General features: G+C 36.0%; 1 protein-coding gene across 1 annotated transcript in view; it reads left to right on the forward strand.

The window, feature by feature from the left end:
* Window positions 1-27,717, forward strand: part of CECR2 (CECR2 histone acetyl-lysine reader) — a 97,780-nt gene that overhangs the window by 53,360 nt on the left and 16,703 nt on the right. The window contains exons 2-6 of the mRNA XM_087935610.1: window positions 15,337-15,431; window positions 21,826-22,009; window positions 24,035-24,168; window positions 24,978-25,076; window positions 26,610-26,659. Of these exons, the coding sequence (XP_087791736.1) occupies window positions 15,337-15,431; window positions 21,826-22,009; window positions 24,035-24,168; window positions 24,978-25,076; window positions 26,610-26,659 (562 nt within the window). The remainder of the gene's footprint in view (window positions 1-15,336; window positions 15,432-21,825; window positions 22,010-24,034; window positions 24,169-24,977; window positions 25,077-26,609; window positions 26,660-27,717) is intronic.

Consider the following 27,717-nt stretch of genomic DNA (forward strand, 5'->3'; position numbering starts at 1 on the left):
AGTCTCTTAAGTCTGAAATTACTTGTGGTTCTATACAGGTAGTCCTTGACTTACAATCACAATTGAGCCCAGAATTTATGTTGCTAAGTGAAAAATTTGTTAAGTGAGTTTTGCCCCAATTTAGGACCTTTCTCACCACATTTGTTAAGTGAATCACTGCAGTTGATAAGTTAGTAGCAGGATTGTTAAGTGAATTTGGCTTCCCCATTGACTTTGCTTGTCAGAAGGTTGCAAAAGGGGATCACATTGACCCCAGGACACTGTAACCGTTGTAAACATGAACCAGTTGTCAAGCATCCAAATATAAATCACATAACCATGGGGATACTGCAATGGTCATAAGTGTGATAAATGGTCATAAGTCACTTATGGTCATAAGTCACTTTTTCAGCACCGTTGTAACTTCAAACGGTCACTAAATGAACTGTTGTAAGTTGAAGACTACCTGTAATTCAAAATGCTAGCTAGCTAAGTGAGGTTATCAACTCATAAAACATTTTGTATACACGTTTTATAGTTGACAACAGAAAGAAGTGGGGGAGTTTCAAAGAGCAGGCACCAGTGTGGAATTGAAAGTACATTTTCTTCAAAGACTGATTAGATGACTGCAAAAATCTAATTGGAGAGCATGATTGATGATTCTTGGCTATGGACGTTTTTTCGTTGGATGATACACCCAGAGGGGGGGGGAGTGCAGGATCAAGGATAACAGTGAATTACATATCTCAGAGTTGGCTCTGCCCAGGTAAATGCCGGACGTAGAATGTTAACTTCAAAGAAATCTTTTTTAGTTTTGGGAGTGTGTCTTGAGGCTCATGATTTAATTGGAGTAACTGCCGAAATCCTGACAGAGGGCTTGTTAGATGCAAAATATGAACTCTGAAATTTCAATAGGAACAATCAAATGGTTGTGATCTTTCCCTTAGTTTATTACATAATGCAAACACTCTTCAGTGATTATATATATCTGTCTTATTAAAACAAATGGTTAAATAATAGATTCTGGATTATTTGTGAACACTATAATATATTAATGACAATTCAGGTTATAAATACATTTTATTGCTTATAGTGGATAATCTCACTGAATTATTCAAATTTGAAAATACTTTTGTCTGGTTTGAATATGTGAGGAAGATTAATATATATAGAAATAGGACTTCTGGAAAACAAATTACAGGAATTTTTGAATGTGTTTGGATTCAGATTAGAAAAGTTGTTGTTTTTTGTGCTCGTGAGATGGAAGCCATGGACAATCCAGCAGCACAATAAAAACATTGCTACTTTGTTTTTTTCATTTGCATACTAGGAAGTGTACATTTCCAAAATGTTATAGCTTTGATCCTATTTACATGTTGTCAGTAGGCTTAAAAGCTTTAGAGAACTTCTACTGGATACCCAGGAGGCATCTAAGTATAGAAATTAGAAATACTCTGGGATCATCTGTTTTGTACTTATCTCTGCAGTAGATATGCCATGCAGTTTAAAATTGTATTTATTAATCAGAATATCATGGGATACTTCATCTTTATCACATATTATAGCGATGCTATGGGTGTTATAAACAATAGAATTTACCTGATATTTTCTGCTGGCTAGAGTTTGATCAAGTCAAGGGTAGTTAATTCCTTTGTGCTTTCGTCCATTCTCTGAATAAAAACTTGTTAGCATACTAGGTCAGGGAGTTATTTAGAAAGTGCACTTTTGATAGAGATTGTCCCTCAAGAGGTATGACGATAATTAAAATCTCCCATCAGTATTACTTCATGCTTCTTTGAAAGAGCTGTAGTTTATTTTTTGGGAAACTATATCTCATATCTCCTTAGTTGACAAAGATAATAGAAAAAATATGAAGGAAAAATAGAATTTATCATATCTTGTCTGTAGGCTAAAAGAAGTGTGTCACGCTTGGGCACGTTAATGATCAGTACACTTGGTGCAGTAGCTTTTCTAGGTGAGGCATTATTTTAGCTGCTTCATGCCAAGTGTTCAGTTTTTTTTTAAAAAAAAAAACTTCAATACAATTGTACTACTCTTAGAGACTAGCTAAGTCATTTCATTCTGCTTATCATTCATGATAACAAGCAACATTCTGTTATTAAAAAAAGCCTTGCATATCCTTGGGTGGGGGGAAATTCTTAGTTTCTGCTTTCAGTTTATAACCTTCTCTTTGTCTCAAAGCAATTACCTCACACCTCAGCTAAGCCTCATTGTAACATTATGCCCTTGATCTAATGCAATCTAAATAGCCTCGCATGAGTAGTTTAAAACAGGCTAGGGGAAGGAACCAAAGCTGTGAAGTCTGGAAATAGCCATGTCATTAAAAGTAAATCCAACAAGAAACAATTTTCTTCCTTCTTCAACTTCTATTTGGTTTCTAATAATATGTGTATATTGTAATATGTAATAAACATACACATGTATGTTGCCTTTTAGAACACTTTGAATATTTTTTCTGGTTTTCGGTGAGGTAATAGTAGAATGGCTGGATTCTTCAGCATCACTTGTTTTTCATGGAAAAGATGCCAAAAACAGTTTTCTTGAAATGACTATAGATTTAAATGTCTGTATTACTTTCTATTCTTGGTTTTGAGATAGTAATGTATTGTTCTAGTCTAGTGGGAGCAGCAGAGGAATTTTCTGTTCAGGAAGCCATAAAGCACTTTTATTGAAAGTAGGTAATATTGAGATTTTTTTAGTGTAAATTTCCTATAGATGAAAGTCTAGAAGAATAAAACTAAAGTTATGGTTAAATTTATCTGAAAACCAGATAAATTTAGAAGGGAAATTTATTACAAATTGTAACTATTCTTATCAAATTGCTTGCAACTAAGCAGATGGGTTTATAGAAAAGAAACCCCCCTCACATCTGTTGATTTTTAGAAAGAATTTTGGTACAGTATAGTAATCTGAGCATTACCAGTTATCATGGAAGGATAATCTATAAAAGATTGATCTATATGTTTAATAGTTCTTGCTTTACTTTAATGTAAAAATGGAATGGAGGTGACTGTGCTCATGCTTCCATATGGATTATTTTTTTCCATGAGACACATTGAATATATTTCTGATTGAAGAGATCCAAACTCCTTTTCCCCCTTGCTTCCCCAAAGTAAAATGGGTGCATTAAGCCTTTGCATTTTACCCTTTTTCTCTTTTAATCGCGTCTTGTACCATTAAAAATTACTGAAAGCTGATTTTAAAAATTAAAAGAAAATCAGGTTTTCCTTGAAGATTCCAGAGGCTACAAGGAAGCTGGGGAGCTTCCTGTGGATTGTTTGTTCCTACTTTAAGAGATTATTTGGTGTTCTAAATACAAGCACCAACTTCTATTTCATTCTCCAACAACTGAGATACTGCAATTATGTCATTGGATTGTCACTATGGAATATGTCAACTTTGTTTAATTGCAATTGCAACTTCTATTTCATTCTCCAACAACTGAGATACTGCAATTATGTCATTGGATTGTCACTATGGAATATGTCAACTTTGTTTAATTGCAATTCAGTTTTACAGTATTTGTTAGAATAACTTGTAAGTTTGGAATCATCAGTATGAATTTCTGTATTAATTATGGTTCATGAGTTTTAAACATAGCTGAGATGCCTGAATCAAATTGTAAAATTAGATGTTGTTGTAATGGGGTATCTTGACACCCTAAACTTTCAATTAGTCCAAATTCCTTTTGTAAGAATTCAAATACGGTAGCTTAAAAATTGTGATTGCAGTGATGTGAGTGATACCCCTATTCATCCATTCATTTAAAAAGGAGACTTATTTGTAATTTTCAGACTGGGATTATCCAAAAGTATCATGCATAACGTTTCAATTAAATTTCTATCCCATTGTTTTCCAAATATGTTTTCAAGCTTTTAGTACTGGAAATATAGTAAACTTTTGAATTGAAGAATAACCAAGACCCTACCATATTGTATGGGGCCTCACATGGAAACTTTTTCATTGTACTTATAGTGGTTTCACCTAAGCATCTGAATGCTAGAAAGTAGTAATATTTAAAATGCATGGCCAATGACAAAGGAAACTCAATTCTTCTGCAATAACTGACAGCCATAATTAAACTAAAGAAAATCTGGGGATTTGTTCTTTCTATAGACTTACATAGCTATATGGCCAAGAGCTTACATGGGGGAGTGTTTTTAATCAATTAATTAGCAAAAAGGCATTGAAGGCTGGAAGTATCCTTTTTTTTTTTTCCACCAGTAAAAGAGAGGACATCCAATGAGGCAGTCCCTGGAAGATAGTAGCAGCAAGAATCATCACGCTGCTATTCCAAAGCAGGAAGTAGGATCTGGATATGAAGATTCAGACCATTACAGGATCTGCTGTTTCACTATACTAGTTTTTCCCACATCAGTGCCCTCAGATTTCATCTTCTTTAATACTCAGCATGACATGTACAAATTGACTGTTGCTATTCTGTATCATTCTGGGACAATTTTAGAAATATTTAAATGTCAATCTAATTCTAATTCATCATGTTAGGCATTCGCTTAATTTTTCTTGTTCGCTAAAGTATTTCTTGTAAATTCTCAGCTCTAAAATAGGGATAGCTCCTGAACTACAGTTACGAAATCAGTGTAGCCATAATTTAATAAGCAATAAAACTAAATAGCTTCTCTAGCCTACAACTTTATATACACCTTCTTTTTATAGCTGAGTAATTACTGGGTTCATCCCAAATAAATGACAAAGTTATTACTCTGTTATGGACTTTAAATTTATCACATGGTTAATAATTGTTTTTGCTTCTTTTACTGTATTTTCTATCTTCATCTTAGCTGTGTTGCAGGCCATTCTTTTCTTTGGACAGGTGAATCAACAGTATGTTTTCCCAATGGCCATTGGAAATCTTCAAGTGAATTGTCATGAAGAAAAGTTGGGGAGGGAGAGACATTAAACAGGCTTTTCCTTAATGAGCTGTGACGCCAGCTGAAGGAAGAAAGAATGTGCCTTTTTTCCCTGGCTGCTGCTCTGTGAATAGTATATAGAGGAGTGGAGAGAAACTACATATGTCCACTTTGGACCTCATTCTACCATTTCAGTACTTTATGTACCCTGTGCTGATTTGCTGCCTCCTGTACTTTTCTGCTCTTACCTCAAAGCATTTGGCAAGGTTTAAATTTTTGAGATCACAGCTTAGTGTTCAAGAGAAGAAGGAAAAACTAAGGATTGATATGGCAGTGGTAGCTATTTCAAAGCTGAACCCTGAAGTAAATAAAATCTCTTCATTCATTGATTCATTCAATGTTAGGCTATAACTTTCCTCTTGTATTTTTGTCATTTGTTTAAACACATATGGAAGTTTTAATGTTACCCTTGTTCGCCTAAACTGGCATTATTTCTTTATTATCCCAATAATTCTTTTTCTGGTTTTCTGTCCTTACAATACAATAAATCTGGCTCTTGGCTATGCAGTATATAGGATTCACATCCATATAAGCTCCTCAGAAGCACTCCTTAACAATTTAACTTATCCAAGCACAACAAACCTTTTGTGAAATAATTTCTAACTTAACTTCCAGCTTCTGCTTGAGCACGTTTAGCCAATCAGAATCTACCCCACTTCCTTAGGGTGTCAACTTTCCCTCACTCTTACTCAGACATGATTTTCTGCAAAAAAAAAACACACACAAAAAAAATCCTTTTACCTGAGATTTTTCTTTTACTATTTTCTACATTTTTATTGTTCCAATACTGAAATACAAGGAAGAAGAGGCTACATTAGATATTGGCAATAGAATAAACCATTGTTTCATAATTCCCCACCACCACCACCATATTCCCAATGCCTACATTTGCCCTGGTATCTAATGTTTGCTTAAATTTGACTTCTGTTGTGGATGTATTCTGTTAATTTTACTATTGCAGTATATTCTCCAATTTTGATCTTCCAATATGGTATTATTGGCAAAGCTCTTTTCCAGTGTTGTGCTAAATTTGCTTTTGTAGCTGTCAGCATATGCTGCATATTGGTAAATTGTGATATTTTTATTTTTATTTTCTGAGATGATAAAATTTGTGTGTCAGATCAAATTTTCTGAATATTTGATATGTTTTTCCAAGTATTTACCTGATTTCTGCCAAACTTTCAGAAAAAGGAGGGAGCCTGTCACATTCTTTTAATCTACTAACTCCCACTAGGAAAGTAACCCAGACTCTGGGTTACTTTCTTTTCTTTTTCTTTTCCTACCAGGCATGGTTTCAAAATGACAAGAAGACACACTTGTATAATATAGAGCCTCGGTGGCGCAGTGGTTAGAGTGCAATATTGCAAGCTACTCCCTAGTGCAATTTGGCAGATCAAATCCCACCAGGCTCGAGGCTGACTCAGCCTTCCATCCTTCCGAGGTGGGTAAAATGAGGACCCAGATTGTTGGGGGCAATAGGCTGACTCTGTAAACTGCTTTGAGAGGGCTGTAAAGCACTATAAAGCGGTATATAAGTCTAAGTGCTATTGCTATATGTCATGGATCCTCCCCTGGACCTGTCTTCGGAGTTCGGGATATGAGTTTGAGTTGGCTCTGGGCTTTCCTCTGCCAAGTGTTGGTCAGAATTGGGACTTGGAGAGTGCTAGCCTGACAGCAGCCTCAACTATTAATCCCACGAAGGAGAGGCTGAGCTCGGTGAACCACAGCAACAGTAAGTTGATCAGGAGGCTCCAGGCAAGGACTGGCAGCAGCTGCCATCCATGAAGAGGTGGAGTCCACATCAGGATCCAAGGACACGTAGGGTAGAGAGGAGACAGGCACAATGCTGGTTAGCTAGGCTACTCATGAGGAGGCAACCTTGCGTCTCATGAAGGACTGCGTTGTGTTGCCTACTTAATCCCTCCCTGAAGACTTGAGCTTTGCTAGAGCAACATGTCCAATTCTGTGCCTTATGTGCTGACCTGTCTGAATTGTGGACTGCTTTCCTGGCCTTTGTACATGTTTGTTAGACTCAGTTACCCAGTGACTCTTGCCATGCTGAGCTTGGAATCCAAGCTGTTCAATTGGAAATACTTTCTGAGGACCTGTTTGTAAGGTTTGAATGAACACCTGTAGAAGAACTCTTGCTGTCTGGGGCGGGGGGGGGGGGGAGCAGGACAGCACAATGTGCAGCATAAGTAGGATACAATGTTTGCAGAATTCGTTTTATTTTTCCAAAGGCCGATGTTATGACTATGGTGAGAAAGAATCCAGTGCTAACATAGACATGCAGTGTTCAGGAAACGTGTAAATTTGTTTCGGTGTCTTTCTTCCATTTAGAACAGGCAGTGTCCATTTGAATGGGCTTCCTCTGCTCCTAGCCATCCTCCCTAAAAATGAAGAGGGCTCTCCAAATTTGTTTCTTGAAAACATTTCAAAGATTTTTGGGTCCCATTGAGACTGTATCACTCATGCATTAAAGAAACAAGCAAACCACAAGAATGCATGGGAACATAAGTCATATGTTTTATATTAATAATAGCCGTGTTCACAGTATCTTTCCTTTTTCCCTGAATCTGTCAGGGGAAATTGAGAAAGCAGAATGTTTCTGCCCATTATTTTATCTGACAAAAGTATATGAATAAACTGGAACCTCTGCTGGAGTAGGTGATTACTCAGGGACTATGAGGCAGTGTAGTTGCACTAGAACAGGGGTGTCAAACTGGTGGCGCAATGCATCACATGCAGGCCATGCCCATCTCAGCTCCACAAATGGAAAAAATGTCACGAAACATCATTTGATGGCAACATGATGTGGCAAGTTTGACCCTCATGCATTAGAATAAAAGTGCCATCATGGTGTGTAATGGTTAAGTGGTAGACTAGGAGCAGGGCAAGCCAGGTTTTACTCTTTACTTAGGCAATGACACCAGCTGGGCCAAACACTTCCTCTCTGTAATCAGCATCAGGCTTTGCAAATTAGGCCAGCTGATTAGGCTAGGGGTGTCAAACTCACGTCATCACAGTGCCCTCATGTGATGTATCAGAACTTCCCCCCTTCACTAAACCAGACATGGGTGTGGCCAGTGCATGATGCATCTGGGCTGCGAGTTTCACAGCCCTGAACTAGCTGATTGTGGTGCAAAAAGAACTGGTTCCTACAACCATGTGGGACAAATGCTAAAAAGAACAACTAGTTGGACTACAGTAGAGGTAGGAAAGCAATTGTGCCTTTATAGCCAGCTACTAAAAAGAAAGAATATTTACTTATTTGTAATATGAAGCTCCGTAAAAGTTGGAAGAACTCCGAAAGAAGTTGGAAGGAGGGCAAATTAATGACTCCTTGAGGTGTATGTGCATATATAGGCTTTGGTTGGGTGCACCCTTAATATTTGTCTTCAGGTGGCATGCATTGCTTATGAAACACCACTGAATATATGAAACTGTTTATGGTTATCAATCCTAAAAGAAAAGTGTCTGTACCATCAAAAATGCAGCCTATATAAATTATACAAATTCAGTTGTTTTTAATTTGTTTTTATAATTACTTCTGGTTCTTCTTCATAGTCTCTGTGCATCATACATGGACGATGTGCCTCTGCAGAGCCCAAACTGGAACTTTTTAGAGCTGTGAAGAACTGTCACCTCTAGCACACATTTGTTCCCACCTATCCCTTCAGTTTCATTTCAGTTAATTTCCATAAATTTTCTTTAGCAGAAGAATACTTGGGTACCTCAACTCAGTTTTTCATTTTTATGAATTTTGATTAGTGTAGGTGGTTTATTTTTTCCTCATGTGGTAGCAAATGGCATTAATCAATGGCCACTTTGTTTTATTTACTTTAGGGAGGCAGAAATAAGAATTTGCAAAATATATGGCTGAATTGATGTTTCTAGATTTATTAAACAAGTGAAAACTTATGATGGAGTTTGGCAACAAATTAAATATATAAATAAATGATTATTTCTTGCTTTTCATCAATAAGCTATCTGTGGCATAGCACTCATTTGAAACAGCTTCAATGCCAACAGTGCATTCTTTTCTAAGACCTATTTCCTAAATGCCATCAGCTTTTGAAAAGTTAAATGATAAATCCAGACAATCTCTTCTCATAATGAAGTAAAAGGTACAGGTGGATCTTATTTTCCATAGTTTCACATATTTGTGCTTGATAAATATGGACCACAATTAGTTATCTTTAGTAAATAGATGGTTATGTCCACTGCTTTCTCTGCATGATTCTGATCCACTCACCATTTTATATATATGCAGAAATTCGCAGCTGGAGTTGTGAATCCCCATTTCACAGTAATCACCAAATTACTTTGGAGTCACCCTGTGTGAATTAGGCAGCCATATAAATCCATTTAATAAAATAAATAAAATAAACAAAAGCAAGATGATTTATAACGCTCTAATATTCCTTGATATTACTTCCTCCACAGTGAAAAGGAGCAAACACATACTGAGAACCCTACTGAGGGAAGTGGTAAATATTTACACAAAGTTTTATCCTTGAGAGAGAATGCAGAGTGTCTGGATTGTGCAGTATCTATTCTATGTCATTGTGAATCCATGTCCACTTCATAAAGAAAAGTAACATTAGTATATTAGTTTGAAATGGATGGAAAGGACCCTCAGCCTTTTGAATGGAAAACCAAGCCTAGAGTCATTAAGTAATCCCTGAAAAACAACTGCCACTATACAAGTGATTTGTAATGGAAGATGTTGGTTTACAAGTCATCAAAGTCTGCATTCAAGTATTGAAAAATTATTACAGCCTCTACGGTATCACATGGGCAGGAGAAATATCATTGGACATGTGGTGGCACATATACCACTGAATCTTAACAGTTCATGAATCCAAAGAATATAAAGCATAGCATTCCCCTTGGGGGATCTTAAAGGGTCCTTTTCTGTTGGGAAGACCATTCCCTTTAAGATTAGGTTAGCCCCAGCCCTAGTGTTTTTTGAAAAGCCCTAAAGAGACAGACAAATGTGTTCCCAGGCATGGGATCATTAGCTGGAGCTTGTGAAGTTGTTAAACTCCAGAGAGACTGGTTTTTTATTTCAGATCTTTTTTCTATCCATTATTATGTTTTTAATAGTTGCTAACTACTCAGAACTGTCATGGTGATGGGTGGCCAACAAACAAATAAATAGCAAGTCTTCAATGCTTATGAATAAGTGTTCTGGAAGCAAATGCAGGTCATTTCCTCATCAGAAATGAGAAACATTTTGAATTTCAAAACAGCCAAGGAAGCTTTACTTTTTGGTGTTCAGCAGTACTACAGAAGATTGAATGATCAAGCCTATATTGAACATCATTGCACATGCTCTGAAAAGAAAGAACAAGGGCCAGCTATCTCCAGCAGTGAAGAAAATTTATGTTTCTTTATTTTGGATTCTTTATTTTGGCTAAAAGAAGATATGGGAAGCACAAAATATAAGGTGGCCAAGGTACACCATTCTCAATTCTGATTTTTATTTTTTGTTAATTTTTTTTCAAGCATTTTTGAGGGTTCAAACTTAATCCTTCAATTCCCACAGGTTCAAGTTGTCAGTTATCCATAGTTGCATACTGGAATGTCATCCCTATGAATAATTAAGTCCATGTCATCTGGAAAAGATAGGACTTCAATGGAAGGGAAAGGGCCTTTAGACTATGCTTGGCTTACTGTCTCTCAGCAAGATGTTGGGGAAAATTGAAACCCACATCACTACTATTTACTGCTTCCTTGAACATTCTTCTGGAAAGTATTGATCATGTCTTTTTGGTTAGGTTGGCATCAAAAGCAGTATTGTTTTGATTTGTTCCTCCAATTTTTAACCAATATCAAGGTCATTTGCTTGATTGTCTGAGCAGATAGACATTTAGTAACCTATAAAACTATAAAATCACACACACAGGTCTGTTCTTTGCAATACATTTGTCACCCAAAGAATTAGCAGGAAAGTACACTTTTTTGTATGCTTGATAATCATGAAAGTTATTATGTTGTGTTGCTGATCTTAGCTTTTGAGCTATTTTATTTGCTTGAAGAACTATCTCTTACAGTAGATTTTCCACCGTTCCACTGTCTTATAGTCCTATTGTATTTGGCAACTTTTGCTACTTTTTATCATCTAGTCCTCTCCCATTTTCTGATACTTTCTCTCACTCCTCTAAAAAGAATACTAGATTTGTATTCTCATATTCAGCATGAAATTCTCTCACTCAGTCTCTTATAAGCCATATTTACTAGCAAATATTTACTCTTCTGGCAGATACATATTGCCTACCAACTTTTAATGCTGCTTTCCTTGTTACAATCATTTTGGCTTGTCAGGTCAATGAGGTATACACTGTTAGAGTTGTTTGATCTTTTTTCATACTTAACATAGAAAACTGATGCTTAACATTAGAACAAATTTATTTCCTAAAATTGTTCCAGAATTTTATTCCTATCATGTTTGCTACTTTCTACTCAACTCCATCTAAAGTTATTGAAATACTTTATCTACATATTTGAAATGCATAAAATTTGAGTCTTTATATAGGCAGACTGCTCACTTTTATAATTTCATGTGTCTTTTCTCTGTTTTCTGGGTCATTAATAAATATACCCATTCTTATGTCAATTTCCAAAAGATGGAACTCTTTCTATTCAGATCTAGCCAATATTTTTTCAGCAACCTTTCTTGTGGCTGTTAGTTGCAAAAGATCAAATCCACACATGAATCCACACATCCAATTAAAATGATTTATTGTTAAAATGCCTATGCAGAGGTATCTTCCCAACTAATAGCACCTACTTGGAATTAGGTAAGGGTCAAGAGAATTCAAGGGGGGTTGGACCTAGTCCACTGGTGGCTACATAGGGATTCTAAGATGATCCTTCTTTTAACTCCACTCTTGGACCTGCAACTCCTTCTCTTACGTCAGTTGTTTTCTTACTTGTTTCATATAAAGCCATAACTTAGTCACAATTGTATTTTTTAATTCAACATGTCAGATTAAGAGTGAATTCTTACATTAGTAGGAAAGTCTTCTCATCTCACATGACTAAAACTTCGTCCATACCACCATTGTGATTATCTATTTTTCAGATTTATATGGCTGTCCAATCAAACAATCATGACTCTGTACAGCATACAGTCAAAAGTAAACAATATAACTAAAAGCAGCTACCAAAATTATTGGGCAATTGAGAACTCATATTATAACCCTCCAGGCAGGAACACCTGTCAACTTGGCCGCAATGGTTGAGGGTCAAATGCCTGATGCACAAAGATCATGAAGAAGAAAAAAAACAGGTTGCATAACTGTAACTGTCGTTTTTGAGTGGTCATCTGGCATTTACATAATTCACACAACTTCCCCTCTGCAGATACTTCTGCTAAGGAGCCTTTTTTCCTAAGAGCAGCTATGATGATCTTGAAAAACTGAGGGGACGGATGGAAACAATATCCAGGAGCATGTGTGCTAGAGGGTGAGCTTCTGCTAAAATGGCCTGCAAAGCACTAGAAGATTCTGATGTGCACAGATGCACCAACCATCTGTATGAATGCACAGATGACCACTTGAAGAACTGCAGTTACAGGTAAGCATTCTGACTTTTTGATCATGCTGAGAACATGACGACTTTTAAAAGCACTGAAAGCTGACATCTGTCATTGGGTGAGAAACTCTTCTGGCTTCTGAGATTTTAAATATTGCCCACATAGTCACAAGTATATGCTAAAGCCAAGAACTTTCAATTTTAAAAATCAGGTTTATAGAAAGCTATATACCATATATATGCCATAGTTTTCAGTGGGACATTTGCAATCAAACATCTGTCATTAAATATTCTATATAACTGCAAACATATACTAAGATCCATAAGCTAAGAAAAGAATGGGAGTAAATCTGGCCACAGAATAATACAGATAGTTTTAGAGTTTTTTCCTCAGTGTTTTTCAAGAGAACATATTAGATTTTCCTAGTGCAGCAGTCAAAGGCACCAGGCACTGGTTTCATGAAAGACAATTTTTTCATGGACTACTGGTGGTGGTGGTGGTGGTGGTGGTGGTTTTGGTTTTGCTTGCCTGGCACTCACCTCGAGCTGTGCGGCCCGGTTCCTAACAAGCTGTGGCCCGGGATTTGGAGATCCCTGCCTTAGAAGGATGGGAAGAGGAAGGTCATTTTGGAAAAGATATATATGAACTGTTTTTTGTTCATGTATATGCTTATAAAGCATCCTTAAACAACAAAGTTTAAAATGGGAAATTGGAAAGGCAAAATGAAAACAGTGCAAAAACATAATGCAAGAGAAACTTTATTGATTTGAAGATAAATAGGGTGAAAACTTTAAAGAGATGCTTAAATAGTAATAATAATTTACTATATTTCTTTACTTTTTTAAATCACACTTTTATTATTATTTTTAAATAACCCAAGGTGGTGAACGTACTAATACTCCTTCCTCCTCCTATTTTCCCCACAACAACAAACCTGTGAGGTGGGTGGGTTGAGAGAGAGTGATTGGACAAAGTTACCCAGTTGATTTTCATGCCCAAGGTGGGACTAGAACTCATGGTCCCCAGCTTTCTAACCAAGTGCCTCAACATCTATAAAACTGGCTATTTTAAAATAAAACAGTAATATCAACAATAGCAAATTTATATACCTCTCATGTTAATCTCTTTCAAGTAAAGCAATATTGTGTAAGACACAAAAAAGAGTAAAAAAAATAGGGGAAGAGAAAAAAGAGGAAAAAAACCACATTAACCAAATCTGTTTAGAGCATTCACTATACTTTCCATTCCATTCTATCTTTGTAAATCATTTTTTTAATTTTTCTATAGCCATATTCCTATATTCCTATATTGTGTTCACAGTTCATGGCGCTCTTTTTTCAGAATCTCATCAACACCGTCCATCCAAAACCTTCTTGGTCTATTTTTAATTCTCAAGTTTTGCATTTGTTTTGCCAATTGATGCTCTTTTATTTCTTTGAACATCTTCACATCCTTCTTTGACATTAATTACTCATTTTATATTCTATTCATATTAATTGATTACCAATTTGTTTATTTTTTTCCTTTTTGTTTCATCATTCCCACTATCATGTTTTTCCTATCATACCAACTCTCATTTCTATGTAACAAAGTATGCAGAATCATATTCTCTTCTTAAAAGTTTTTCCAACCACTCCCTCATCCTTTTTGTAAATAATCTACCAAAGTAGATTCACCCACTCTGATTATTCAACATTTATGCATAACTTGCTTTTGCTTAATCCATTATTATTGGCATAAATACAAAGATGGTCTTCAATATATTTATTTTTTCTGTCATATGATCAAATCATTCAGGTTCTCCAGCATAATCTGCTTGCAGAATTATGTTACTGCATGTTCTCAAACAACCCAAAAGGCAACAAGATTTTTTATACATTTAACATAAGTATGCAAGGAACCATAAGTATACAATTCTCTGCTTAATGCTGAACTTTCAGCAAACATTCTACTTATTTTCATGCATTTTTTCTTCATGTTATACTCTGTCACATTTGGTCCATCAATTGAACAGTGCCACCGTTTTGGATCCTAGAGCACACTTTCTCTATGCACGCCCAACCCCAGAATGATGTTTCCCCTGTAATTCAAAAGCCCTATTTTACTGGCATTTCAAAGAGCCTGAAAATATGGCTCTTTTCACAGGCTTTTGATGAGATAGTGGACACCCTTTTCTTCCTTTTCCTTGTACCCATCTGGGTTTATTTTGTCTGCCATCTTTGTTCCTTTGTTTCTTGTATTGGTACTTTTTTTGAAATGTTTTTAACAATATGTAAACTGTCCAGAGTTGCTAGGGTTGAACAGTATATAAATTTAATATATTATTACGTTATTCAGAACCACCTTCAGTTCCATATATTCATATCCATTTCCATTAATTATGCTGTGAGATTAATCAGTTTTCTAATACAGGGATATAAAACTCAAATGTATCTGTAGGCCACTTTATATAAAATGTACTGATTAATGGACCACATTTATTCACATACAATAATGCAACAAATGTACTTATGAACAATTAAATCAATAATATAATTAATAAATTAAAATGACTATTGATGGTTAATGAAAGCAAATGTATGTTGCCTAATGTAGAATAGTAATATATTCTGCAATGTGATGTTTGAGACCCCTTTTCTAACACTTTGAATGTAATATTCAGATGTTTTTTCTTCCATTTCCATTTTTCCCCAATTCTTTTCTTGATGTTGATACCGAGGATGGAAAAATGTACAAAATATACAAACAATACAAATTATTGTTCTTATGTTGATTATCGTAGTTGCATGTAAATTGCCCAATCTTTTTTCACCAGCCAGGAAAGAATTTAGAAATTTATTTACTCATTCTTTTTCTCATTAGGAACTTGAAGCAGCTCTTTACAATGATGATGTGGAGTTCATCAGTGACCTGATTGCTGGTCTTCTTCAGGGCTGCTACCAGCGCAGTGATATTACGTGAGTAGTCTCGTTCTATAGATTCCTAAAATTAAGGGATATTCTATCCTCCCCCCCCCCCATTGTATGCTTCTGGAAAAAATAGACAAGCCTTTTGCAGGCTTCAGTTCTAAAGAAAAGTATAAAGAGAATTCTAGAGTATGTAGAACTACTGTTTTACTTTGATTCTCTTTGCAGCTTTCAGATTCATATCACAGGTCTGAAATATTTGGATGATTTCAGCAAGCTTCTTTTAGTTATGGTTGTCTAGAATTAAACAACCACACAACAGCCACCCACACATATAGGGCTTGCCCCTGTTGCTCATCTTCCATTTGCAATCTGTGAACAGATGTTGCACAAGATCTTTCAGACAGACGTTGCATAAGTTTGGCTCAGTTATGCCATGAAATTTATTGTAACAATAATGATTGATATAACCGTTAGTGAAAAGAAGGAAGTCTGGTTCATTGATTTTGCCATCTCAAGTGATGCTAGGATTGAGGGGGGAAAAATTGGAAAAAAATTGAAATAGTGGGACTTGCAGATTGAAGTTGAATCCTTATGGAAAATAAATGTTATTATAATACCAATTGTGGTTAGAACTCTTGGAGCAATACTTTAGACTGGAAATCCTGAATTCATTGGACCTAATTTTTCACCCACACCCACACACCCACATACAATCTGCTAAGAATTATAATCAGATCAATCCAATTTTTTTCTATCCATTCACTATTTCATTTGTTGACCCTTCTATTCTTAGCTTTTGTATTAATCCAGGTATTAAAACTTTCTACCTGCTTTAATATTCTCTTGTCTCTCTTGAGATTAATTTAACAACATCGTAATAAATTTATTTTTATAAATTTATACTAAATGCCACCATTTGCATTTTTTTCTTTAATTATTCAGTAATTCTATTTTGGTCCATAATCATTCAGCAGATGAGTAAATTAATATTTTTGAAAGATTTGAAAAGATAATTACTATGTGTATGATAAGTAACACAGAGCCTACTCTAAGTCTCCTCAGATACCTGCTGTTAGATGGCTTTGCCCTCTTTAATGCTATGCAAATAGAAAAGCTTTATGCTTATACTTAGACCTGAGTCTGAAAGGAAATTGTTAGTTTAGTTCAAAGTAACAGGTATGTGTGATTTCTCTTGCTTGTACATTCTATACCAAAGTAATAGAGTTCAATTAGAGACTTCTTGGCTGGTATTTAACTGAGGATAAATAAAAGAGAGGGAAGATGAAAGAGATCTTTTTCATCCTTTTAGTAAGTGACAGTGTTCACTGAAAATCTAGGCAGTTTTTCAAATATTTATGATTGACTTCTCTAAACTACCCTTTTACTAGTTAAAGAATCAGCCTGATATGTGATGCTGATTCCCCTTTTTGTTTTGCTGACAATTGTGTTCCAGCATTAGTATCTGATGGTGACAGAATAGTTTAGATGAGTGGTTCCCAAAGTAGGTGGTACTGCTCCATGGGGGGAAGTGGGATGCCTTAGGGGAGGTGCTAAGAGGTAAGGGGGCCAGCAGAGGGGCACTAAGAGGTGGCAGGGGGGCACTGGAGGTGGACCCCTCGCAGGGCACAATTCAGGGGTGAGAAAAAAAATCCCGCCACAGCCACGTTCGAGGCGAGGCCCTGCAGGATCACCCCATTGAGTTGCATGCTCTGGTGCAAGGGGCTCAATGCGTAAGCGTGCAGGACCTCGTCCGAATGCAGTGTTGCTCTCCTTTTCAAACGTCTCACTGCTGCCGCGTTCGGGGCAAGGCCCCGCAGGATCACCCTATTGACTTGCACCACTCCGCTCAAACTTGCTTGGGCAGGTCCCTCCAGTGCAGCGGCCTCAATGGGGTGGACCTGCGGTACTTCCCTACAGTGAGGCGGGCTCAATTGGTGGGGGGGCTGCAGGACCGGCACCTAGAATCGAATGCAGCAGTGGTGGCATGTGAAAAGTAGAGCAAAGACAGGTCGGTAATTTTTGCTGCAAAGAATCACAAAAGCTTCTGGGTTGTGCACAAGAAGGGACACACATGTCAATGTAATTCAGCAACATAAAATAAAGAAATGCAAATAAAACAAATCAACAAGAATCAGCAAAGCATCCCTGATTAGATTCTATTCATTACTAGAATCTAATCAGAGATGCGTTGCCGATTCTAGCCCAATGATCTGCCCCAGCAGGATTAGAAGGGTGTGTGCGTGTGCATGCGTGCATGGCTGTCAAAACTCCAAAAACCAGTCAAGTAGTTCTGGGGAGGCCAGTCATAAATTAGAACACTTGCTAAGCAACTGGCCATTAAGTGAGGACCACTTGTATTTGGTTTGCCAGTCGCCAAACCATGCCCACCCAGTCACATGACCAGCAAGCCACGCCCACCCAGTCACATGACCAGCAAGCCACGCCCACCCAGTCACATGACCACCCCCTCAAATTAGGCCATGCCCACAGAAATTTGAATCCCGTCTCTGGGTGTGGGGGCATTGAGGATGAGTTTGTAGCACTAAGGGGGTGGTGAAAGAATTTGGGAACCACTGGTTTAGATGAAGAGGATGTAGAACAAAAAGGAACAGTGAAAATGTTTATGAATTCAACATTCCGTTTGTCAAGATTTCCAAGTGAGTGAACCATAAGTGAGTGAATGAGTGTATACATTGGAAATAGACAATATCTATGATACAATATAGGTAGTGCTCACAATGACAACTGAACCCAAAATTTCTGTTGCTAAGCAAGGAAGTTATTAATTGGGATTTGCCCTATTTTACGACCTTTTTGCCACAGTTAAATGAATCATTGCAGTTGTTAAATGAATCGTTTGGTGGTAAAGTGACTTCCCCCATTGATTTTGCTTGTTGGAACCCAGCTGGGAAAGTTACAAATGGTAATCATGTGACCCCGGCACATTGCAACTGTCACAAATACATCCTGGTTGCCAAGAGGCTGAATTTTGATCAGGTGACCTTAGGGATGCTGCAAAGGTCATGTAAAAAAAATAGCCATGTCACTATTTTCAGTGTCATCGTAACTTTGAACAGTCAATAAACAAATGGTTATAAATCAAGACTACCTGTATACTGTATCTACAGTATAAATGATTTTCTTATCAAATTCTAGGGGAGCAACCTTATCTTGTTTAACTCACGGCTTCTGTAAGGGAAAATGTACCTCAGGCACAGAGTGGCGTCTCGGAATCCTTTAAAAGTTAAAAACTACAGTAAAGGTATTTTTTATGAAGACACTCTGAAGAACATGTGAATACATGTTCTTCCTTAGTTGTACCTATAATGGCATGTTTGGAAAATTGGTCTATATTCATCTTTATGAATAATTTTTGTGTGAAATTCCTTTTGGCATTTGTTCTTTCAAGCAAAGTATTTGTTTTTCACCACTCATCTATTTTTTTTAAAATGTATTCTTATTTCCATGACAAAGATATGGTCTCTGACCAAAAAAATCAAAATCCTTTTTACATCAGTGAAGCTCATATAGTGAGCTTCCTAAACTATCTAATGTTTAGACAGGTAGCTCTCAAGTTAATGACAGTAATTGGAACTGGAATTTCTGTGGCTAAGCAATATGGTTGTAAAGTAAAATGTCACATGACCACATTTCATAACAATGGGAATCGTTTCAGTCGATTCAGTCGTTCCTGTTGCTGTTAACTGAATCCCACCAGTTATTAGGAATGGATCCAATTTCCATCCAGCCTCTACTTTCCATTTTTAGGTAGACAAAGTGGTTGTTTGGCAGCTTTAGAGGGTCCTGGATGAAATGGGTTATCTAAACCAGTGGTTCCCAACCTTTGTGGCCTGGCGGTGGGAGGCGGGGTAGAGGGGAACCAGGCCAGCACACTCATGCAAGTTGAACTGTGTCTATGCGTGTGTGCCAGTCCGCCGCTTGCATGAGTTGAGCTGCACATGTGTGTGTGTGCCGGCCTGCCATTCTCATGGCCTGGTTGCAAATAGGTCACAGCCCAGTAAAGGGCTGCAGCCCTAGGGTTGGGTACCCCAATCTACACCCCTTCCAACTAGGTTCCAGGCCTGCTTATCAGTCAGAAATTGCTTTATTCATTCATAACAGCTTTTTTCCATTTTTCATTTCTTTTCTCTCTGCTGACACCAGGTAACTTAACACTTTATATTTTTAAGAGTGTTAGAATTGTTCTACAAGACTTTTCTTTTGAACTCTCCCCCCTTCAACCAAAGATAAGAGAATAACTCCATTGTTGCTCTTTGAGGTCAGACCTGTGGCAGTAACTCAGATTAGGTTGACCTTAATCAGAAGCAAGCTGTTTTTTTGACAATGCTTGATGGATTGCTGTAGGTAAGAGAGTATGAACTATTCCTTAGAGTTTTTTCCCCCTTTTCCTGATTCAGTTGTTCCTTCTTCTGACCTACTAATGGTATCTGACTTAGGTCACTTAAATTTCTTGTAATCTAATTCCTAAAAAATATTGCCAAGCACATCAGAATAAAGCATTTCTGACCATTGTTGTTACTTGAAAAACACTCTTACTTCAGAGAGAGACAAGTTATATGTATCTTCTTCTAATTTAAAGGGATATAGTCTTTGAATTAAGATTTTTTTTCTATTCCAGTAGAAACTTCTGAAATGATTTTTATATGAAAGCAATGTGTTTAAATGTTAGTTTTTAATAAAAATAAAAGCAACTTGCAATTATTCAGCTGCTGTCTTTCTTAGTCCTTCCTACATCAGTTGATTAAACTTGCTCTTATAAAACGGGAAAAATTAAAGGATTATTTAAAAAAAGTTAACAAAAGGATGTGCTTTTTCTCAGGAATTACTAAAATGGGGTGGGGTTTCCATTTTTTAAAAGTGCTATTGAAAATATTTGGTTAATATAAACTCTCATTTCTTGCAATTGATTGTTACAATATATTGTATTTTTTTCCTTTCTGCATTTTTGTTTGTTCATGTGGTTTTATAACATAATTTAAATTTAATCAATTAATTGGATTTTAAAATATATTTAATTAAAATAAAAGTGTTCATTAATTGATGCTCCAAGTACAACTAAGAACAATATATAAATAGGTTGTGATTTGATCAACTCATGGGGGGGCGGGGTTGGAAGCAATGTTTTAATTAATTGGCTACATAAGGATTCCAAGTTAAAAATTGTTGTGTAATTAGATTTCTTGTTACATCAATCACATTGATGACCCCTTAACTAGTATAGTAGCTTCAGAAAGAGTGGGTTTCATTTATCACTGAGGGTTTTGAAATTTGAGGAAATCACCTGGAGTGTCTTAATTGGTTTGCTGATGTCAGCAGTTTCATGAGATGATAAATCACTAGATTTTATATGAGGAAAAATGTAATTGTTTATGGAAGCATGAAAATGAAGTTTAGTAATAGGAATGCAATACTGCTTGTAAAATATAGATTATTTTACTTAGATTAAAGTATAATTTTAAAATTACAATTCTATGACACCATCTCCCTTACCTAGTTTTGTTCTAATGAAAAAATAACAGTTGAGGAAGATAGCTAAACATGTGAACTTATGAATTCCTTATGCCACAAGTACCACATACCAAATATAATTTGTAATCCTTTAGTTGCTTTCATTTGATTGATCCTGTTATATAAATTTAAAGTTAATCATACTTGTGCAAACATTGTTTCTCTTATTTGGATGCATTTGGAAATTCAGCTTGTTCAAGCCACTACTAGTGGATTTAAAAGAGGAGAAAGGGAAACATTTTGAAAGGTCAATATTGAATAAACATTAGAATAATAATATAATAGTTTATAATAGGAGTGTGGTCCAGATTAATTCATTTTATATAGTGATGTTTCTGAGAATTGCAGAAATGATGAAAAGTTCTGTTTGATATATTCAAACATGTTGACTAAGTGTAATAATTTTATCTTATTTTCCTTAAATTGCTATAATTTTTTGCTTACTTATTTTGTAGCCTAAAGTCAAAATTCATTAATAGGTATAATATGTAGAGGAATCAAATAGAAAACTTTTCCTGAAGTATTTCATTTAATTCTTAAGATAACCAATTTATATAATATTTAAAACTGATAAGTATTTTCATTGATTTTTTCTTTCTTTCTGATTAAGTAATTTTAAAAAATTATTCCCTTAATAATATTTTATAGACCATGTAATCAGTCATTTATCATTGGGAACTTCAATTTATCAAATAGTTTTTATGAGCTTTAGATCCTTCTGCTTCCTTAAAGATAAACAAATTTTATTTAGATAAATTATTCTGCAAAAAATGTGAAACATGCTGTTTAATTTGTGCAAGGAACTGGACAACCTGGAAATATTTTCCTTGCCTTCTGTGTGCAATCATCTGTGAAATGATGGATAGGTCAAATTCTGTATAGTAATTGTAAGGCCATTTGTTATCTTTATTAGAACCCAGACATTTCATGGGTATCTTGAAGATATAATCAATTATCGCTGGGAATTGGAAGAAGGAAAACCCAACCCCTTGCGAGAATGTACTTTTCAGGAACTTCCCTTACGTACCCGTGTGGAGATACTACATCGTCTTTGTGATTACCGACTTGATGCTGATGATGTTTTTGACCTGCTTAAGGTATGTTTAATAATGACAGATACTGGATTAGGAACATTGAAAATGTAATATACACTTCCCACCATTAAGCATCACATCACATACAGTATAACAATGTTCCATGTTCCTTTGTGCTAATAATCTTATTTAAAATGTTAAAGATTATTTTGGGTGTCTATTACTTTTCAAGTTGCACAACGTAGAGAAAGCTGACTGTAAAAAGTTTTAAGTGTTTGCTTGTGATTTAAATTTATGCTTTAAAATACTACACTAGTAGTTTAATTTATTACTTACTGGTCTGTATTTAGCTGGCTCAGTGGTTTGTGTTGGTTTCCAAGTATCGTTTTAGTCAAAGGAAGGAGATTTATGTATCTCAATAACACTCAAGGATCCTTCCTTGACTAAGATAACATTTTTTGGGGTCAGATAAGATCCATTGCAACAGTTTTGCATCCCCCGTTGTATACAATTAGTAATGAAAGTACCTGACATTGAGAATCTCTGTTCCTGGGTCTCTTAACCTCTAATTATATTTCTTCATGTATGTACTGGGTCATTCTTTCAAACTGAACTCCCAGGGTAAGGGAGGTGAAACATATATTTATAATCTGGCTTGAATTGAGGAAATTGAACTGCTGTTGTCCTTGATAGCTAGTTACCCATTGAGATATGCCAATGATCTGTATAACTGTCTTTAATAAAACACAGTCATTGTTGCTAAAGCTTGAAGTGAGGCTTTTAAAAAAATCTAAATGGTTTTTAGAGTTGTAATAAGTAGAACTCAAGATAATAGTTGTAGCCTTTGACTGCAATTAATTAATAACATTTGCATAAAAAGACATATTTTTCGAAGATACTTAATAAGTTTCTTTGCAAAAATGTTTTTGTGAGTTAATACTATTTCGAATGCCCTAACATGGTTGAGGTTGGTTCCAGAATGGCATATGTATTGCATTACTTGCTTATAAACTCACAATGGCTTCAGAATGTAATTTGGAAAATTATGAATGAGTACTGTATTCATATGCTCTCTCCAACTTGAATTTAAAGCATCTTTTCCAATTTGCTGTAATATTGCAATAGGAAAACTGTTATTTGAAATCTGTATTTGGGAGATCAGATGAAATGACAGAAGAAGCATGGCTTGGTTAAAATAGGAAGTATAGTACCAAATCCTGTGCATGAAAATAGTGAGGGTGAAGGGAATGAAGAAGCAAACGTGAGCATAGCATTTGTTTGCTGCTCAAATACTAATTTTGAGGATTATCGCCCTTGAGGTATCTAGAGTAGTATGAACTACACATAAATGTTTGTGGGTTTGGGGGGGAGGGGCTAGAGAGCTATAATGCTTCTCCTGCATGTTTCTACATATGACAATGAGTTTATTAGCTAGATATCACATCCACAGGTGCTAATTTAGTAACACTTAGAATTTTGCCTCTAAAAATAATCTGCATGAAACAACGGAATTGAACATTTTCAGTGTCCTTGTACATTTTCAGTAGGAATCCAGTTTTGAGAATAGTATCTTTTTTTTAAGTACAAATGTAATCACTTCTGCCTGACTGTTTCCTTATGCATAATACCTCAGTGGAAATAATCCCTAAAACAGACTTCTGCAGGCAACCATTATACTGAGAGAGACCCTTTCAAAGCTCTTGGAAGGACAAGTTAAGCAGGTGTGGCTTCTCTTGTTACTGCCAAACTGTGGTAGGAAAAGATGCACCTGCTTGCAGTGTGAAGCCTGGTATTGCCTTTGTGGAACTTCAGAATTCTGCCACTTGAAGAGAGAGCACCCACCTGCTGCTTCACTATGAAAGGTATAAGAGGCCACGTTTTGTTAGGCATTAGCAAGTTTAAATTAGTTTCTTTCTCGTGAATAGTTTAGCGCACATAAATCTCATTGTCAGTTGCACAGTTGATCATTTTAGGGGCAAGTATAGATCTGAATCTCTATAACTACTCCAAAGGCCAGTGGTGAGGAGTAACTTGAATACAAGAAACTTCTAAGCTCTTACATTTATGTGTATGTGCTTTCAAACACAGGGCTTGGATGCAGACAGCCTCCGAGTGGAACCATTGGGTGAGGATAGTAATGGTGCCCTCTACTGGTATTTTTATGGCACACGAATGTACAAAGAGGAACCTGTGAAGCCAAACGGAGACCTAACTACTGACAGGTATAGATTCTTGCCCACAGGGAAACGGGGATCAGAACACCGGGGCGAAAAACATTTTAAAAGAAACTATTTTTTGCAAAGGCAACAAAATACAAACATTTATGAAATTCCTTATCATTAAAGTAGTCCATTTTTCAGAATTCTTCATCATTTTGTTTTGCTTATTTTCCCATATGAATTAGGCCACTCTTAGTTCCATTTCAGTTCCAGGTTGGGAACTAAAGCTTGAAAAGTTACCATCCCAAGGCTGCTCACTCTTGAATGAAAGAAGAATGAATGAAGCCATGGTAGACCTAGAATCCACACTTTCTAATTTAAGCTGAACTGTAGCCACTAAAGTACTCTGGTTCTTTTAGGGAAGGGGTGTCAAACTGGCGGTCTGTGGGTTGGATGTGTCAAGTGCAGGCCATGCTCACCCCAGCTCCACAAATGGGAAAAATGTCACAAAACATCACATGACGGCAACATGACATGGCGAGTTTGACACCTGTGATTTAGGGTAACTAATTTCAAACGTAGTCTATTGTAACATGTAAGAAAGTTGCTATTTGAGTGGGAGAGCACCTGTACTTCCTTCCAAGGAAGCAAATTTTTTAAGGTAACATAATGTTTGATTGTGCTCAAATTAATTTGTCACCAAATCCAGCTAATATACTTTCTCCTCTTTAGAGTTATAGTCTCCTAGCTAGGCTCACAGTTGCTACTTCAATCCTTTTTAATTGTCAATGATCACTTCTTACCTTCTTGCTTTAAACTAGGCCCATTATTGTATATTTAGCTACTTTGTGTATCATTTCAATATATTCCAGGGAATGCGGGATACACAAAAATATTCCAGACATTCCTGGAAAGGTAGTAAAAAAACGGGGGCGACCACCAAAACGAAAAAAAATGGTGAACATCTTAAGGTAAATGAATATTATAATTTGATTATTAATTTGCACACCTCAGTAATAAAAACATTGCTTGCTTCATGAAAGTACATTTATACTGTATATAAGGCAAAACAAAATAAATTATATTTTTCAGCTCTTATAATTAAATATTTGTGGCAAAGTTGGAGAGTATATGTAAAAAGTTAGTAGTGGTATAATAAAGGAATGAAATAAAGTATGCCATTTTTGTAATGTAAGTTAGAGTAATATATTCCTTTCTTCCCTCCTTAATTCCCCCTTCCTCACTTGGGTAGCTGTAGCAAGTAAGAATATGTTTCTATTCCATAGATTCCATTGGGATCTGCCATATGCCCTCAGATTCTCCTATGCTACCTCCTTGCAACAAGAGGCTATTTCTGGGAGGGATGAGTAAATAATACTCAATATTTTTCAGGAAAATATAACAACAGCAGGGTCATCCAAAATTGATGACACTATTCCTGTAGTCAAGTATGCAAGTGATCTACAAGTGCTAATAAAGAAAGTCAAGGAGCATAATGATAAAGTAGAACTAAAATACAAAGAAAAGCAAACTCGACCAAAGGTTCAGCAATCAGCCTTAGAACTGAAAATAAAGATACTGAGGTGGTGGATTGCTTTCTCCTTCTAAGATCGTCTATTGACAGCAAAGGAACCAGCACTTGAAAGAATAGGCCACAGACTATCATTTGGTAGATTAGTCATGAAGGTCTTGGAAAAGGTATTCAGATTCGGGAATATGTTTACACTTAAAAAATACTGATTTTTGTTTATATCTACAAAAATCAGAATTGTGCATGCAGTGGTTTTCCCTGTGACATTCCATGGAAGTGAACGTTGAAATTACAAAATAGAAAGTGTAGGGATGCTTTTGAACTTTGGTGTTCAAAAAACTTCTGAAAATACAGTCGTTAGCCAGGAAACAAATAAATGGATATTGAACAAATCAATCCAATTTTCTCACTCTGGGCAGAAAATCATTAGGTTCATATTATCATAACTGGGGCACATTATGCAGAAACATAGTCTCTGGAGAAGTCTATAATCAGGAAAGGAAAAGGAAAAAGGTGACAAGCAGCAATGTGGATAAAATATTCAATCTTTTGTAGCAGTTGACCAGCTGAATTTCAGAATAGTTTGGATCTTTTCTCAATTTCAGTTACCCCAGAAAGCAGTGGCAAGGATGTTAATGGAACTTTGCCATAGTATTACATTACTATTGTCCTGCTATGCTTGTCTCAGATTTTGTTTCTGATTTTGAATTCATTTGAAAATAAAGCACTCCTACATTTTCAAAATTTGTTCTAATCCATTGTAACTACTATTTTGAAGACTATGAAAGACCTATAATGTATATTGAGTTCTATAGGATTAGAATCTAATTGTTTTGTCTTTTAGTGCTAAAATATAACTACAAGCTGCTATGGGCTTTTAGTATCAGTATAATTCATTCCAGTCATGAATGTAGTCCTTTGTTGAAGATTGCCCTTTATAATTTTTGCATTATTATGTTTTCTTTTTTTGCAGAGAGAAAGAAGAAGCCAATGCACTCGTTTATGAATCACAGTCCAGAAATTGTGAGTAGAATGTGTGGATTATAGTTGAGTTCTAATTAATAAAAATGCAGCTTGCAAGAGAGGCCTTCTTTGTTTTCTTCATTTCATTCGGTACGGCTAGAAAATAAGTTGAAAAGTATTTCTTGGATGTTTATAATAAAGTTCTTGCCACTTTAAAAAAATGAGAATTAACAGTGAAAAGATGAAGACTGATTGCTTGCTCTACTACTAAAAATATTCATTTGTTTAATGTTGCAATACAGGTAGCCCTTGACTTGTGACCACAATTGAGCCCAAAATTTATTTAAGCGATACAGTTATTAAGTGGATCACTGCAGTTGTTAACAGTTGTTAAGTGAATCTGGTTTCCCCATTCAAAGTCAAAGTCACAAAGTCTTAAAAGGTCATCACATGATTCCAGGACACTTCAAAGGTCATAAATATGAGACAGTTGTCAAGTGTCTGAATTTTGATCAAATGACCATGGGGATGCTCATTGGCCCTAACTTTTTTCAGTGATGTTGTAACTTTGAATGATCACTAAACAAAATGTTGTAAGTCGACGACTACCTGTACTGACTTTCTTTCAAGAGGCAAAATTTATTTGAGCATGTTATTTTTGCCTTTTACGTCATGGATAAAGAAGAATCCTTATCCCTTTTAGCTGAGTTCATCCTTTGTTAGTGGAGCTTCTGACTCTTCGAGGCAATAATCTAACTCCCTTAAACAGCTCATGAACTGATATCCTCAGATTGTTTTCATTGTGTCCATGTTAAAGTTGTATAATTAGTCCGATGAAAATTAATTCATGTATGCTCACCTTTGGTGTGGAACAATCAAATCAAAATTCTGCATTCAGTCCCATTTGTCATGAGAAATTCTATGGATGTTATTTGGGTCCTTGCTTATCTATCACTCAAATGACTGTTCAAAATTATCCCAGCACTGAAAAACAAGACCTACGACCAGCCCTTAAGGCTGGGGCCATAGCAACATCTCTGCAGTCACATGATCACCTTTTGTGGCCTTTACAGTTGTCCTCTGGTAAGCAAAGTCAGCAGAAGTTGCAGTCATATGGC

This window comes from Pseudonaja textilis, chromosome 5 (genome assembly GCF_049901715.1).
Source record: "Pseudonaja textilis isolate UNSWEBS1 chromosome 5, rPseTex1.2, whole genome shotgun sequence".
Taxonomy (NCBI): domain Eukaryota; kingdom Metazoa; phylum Chordata; class Lepidosauria; order Squamata; family Elapidae; genus Pseudonaja; species Pseudonaja textilis.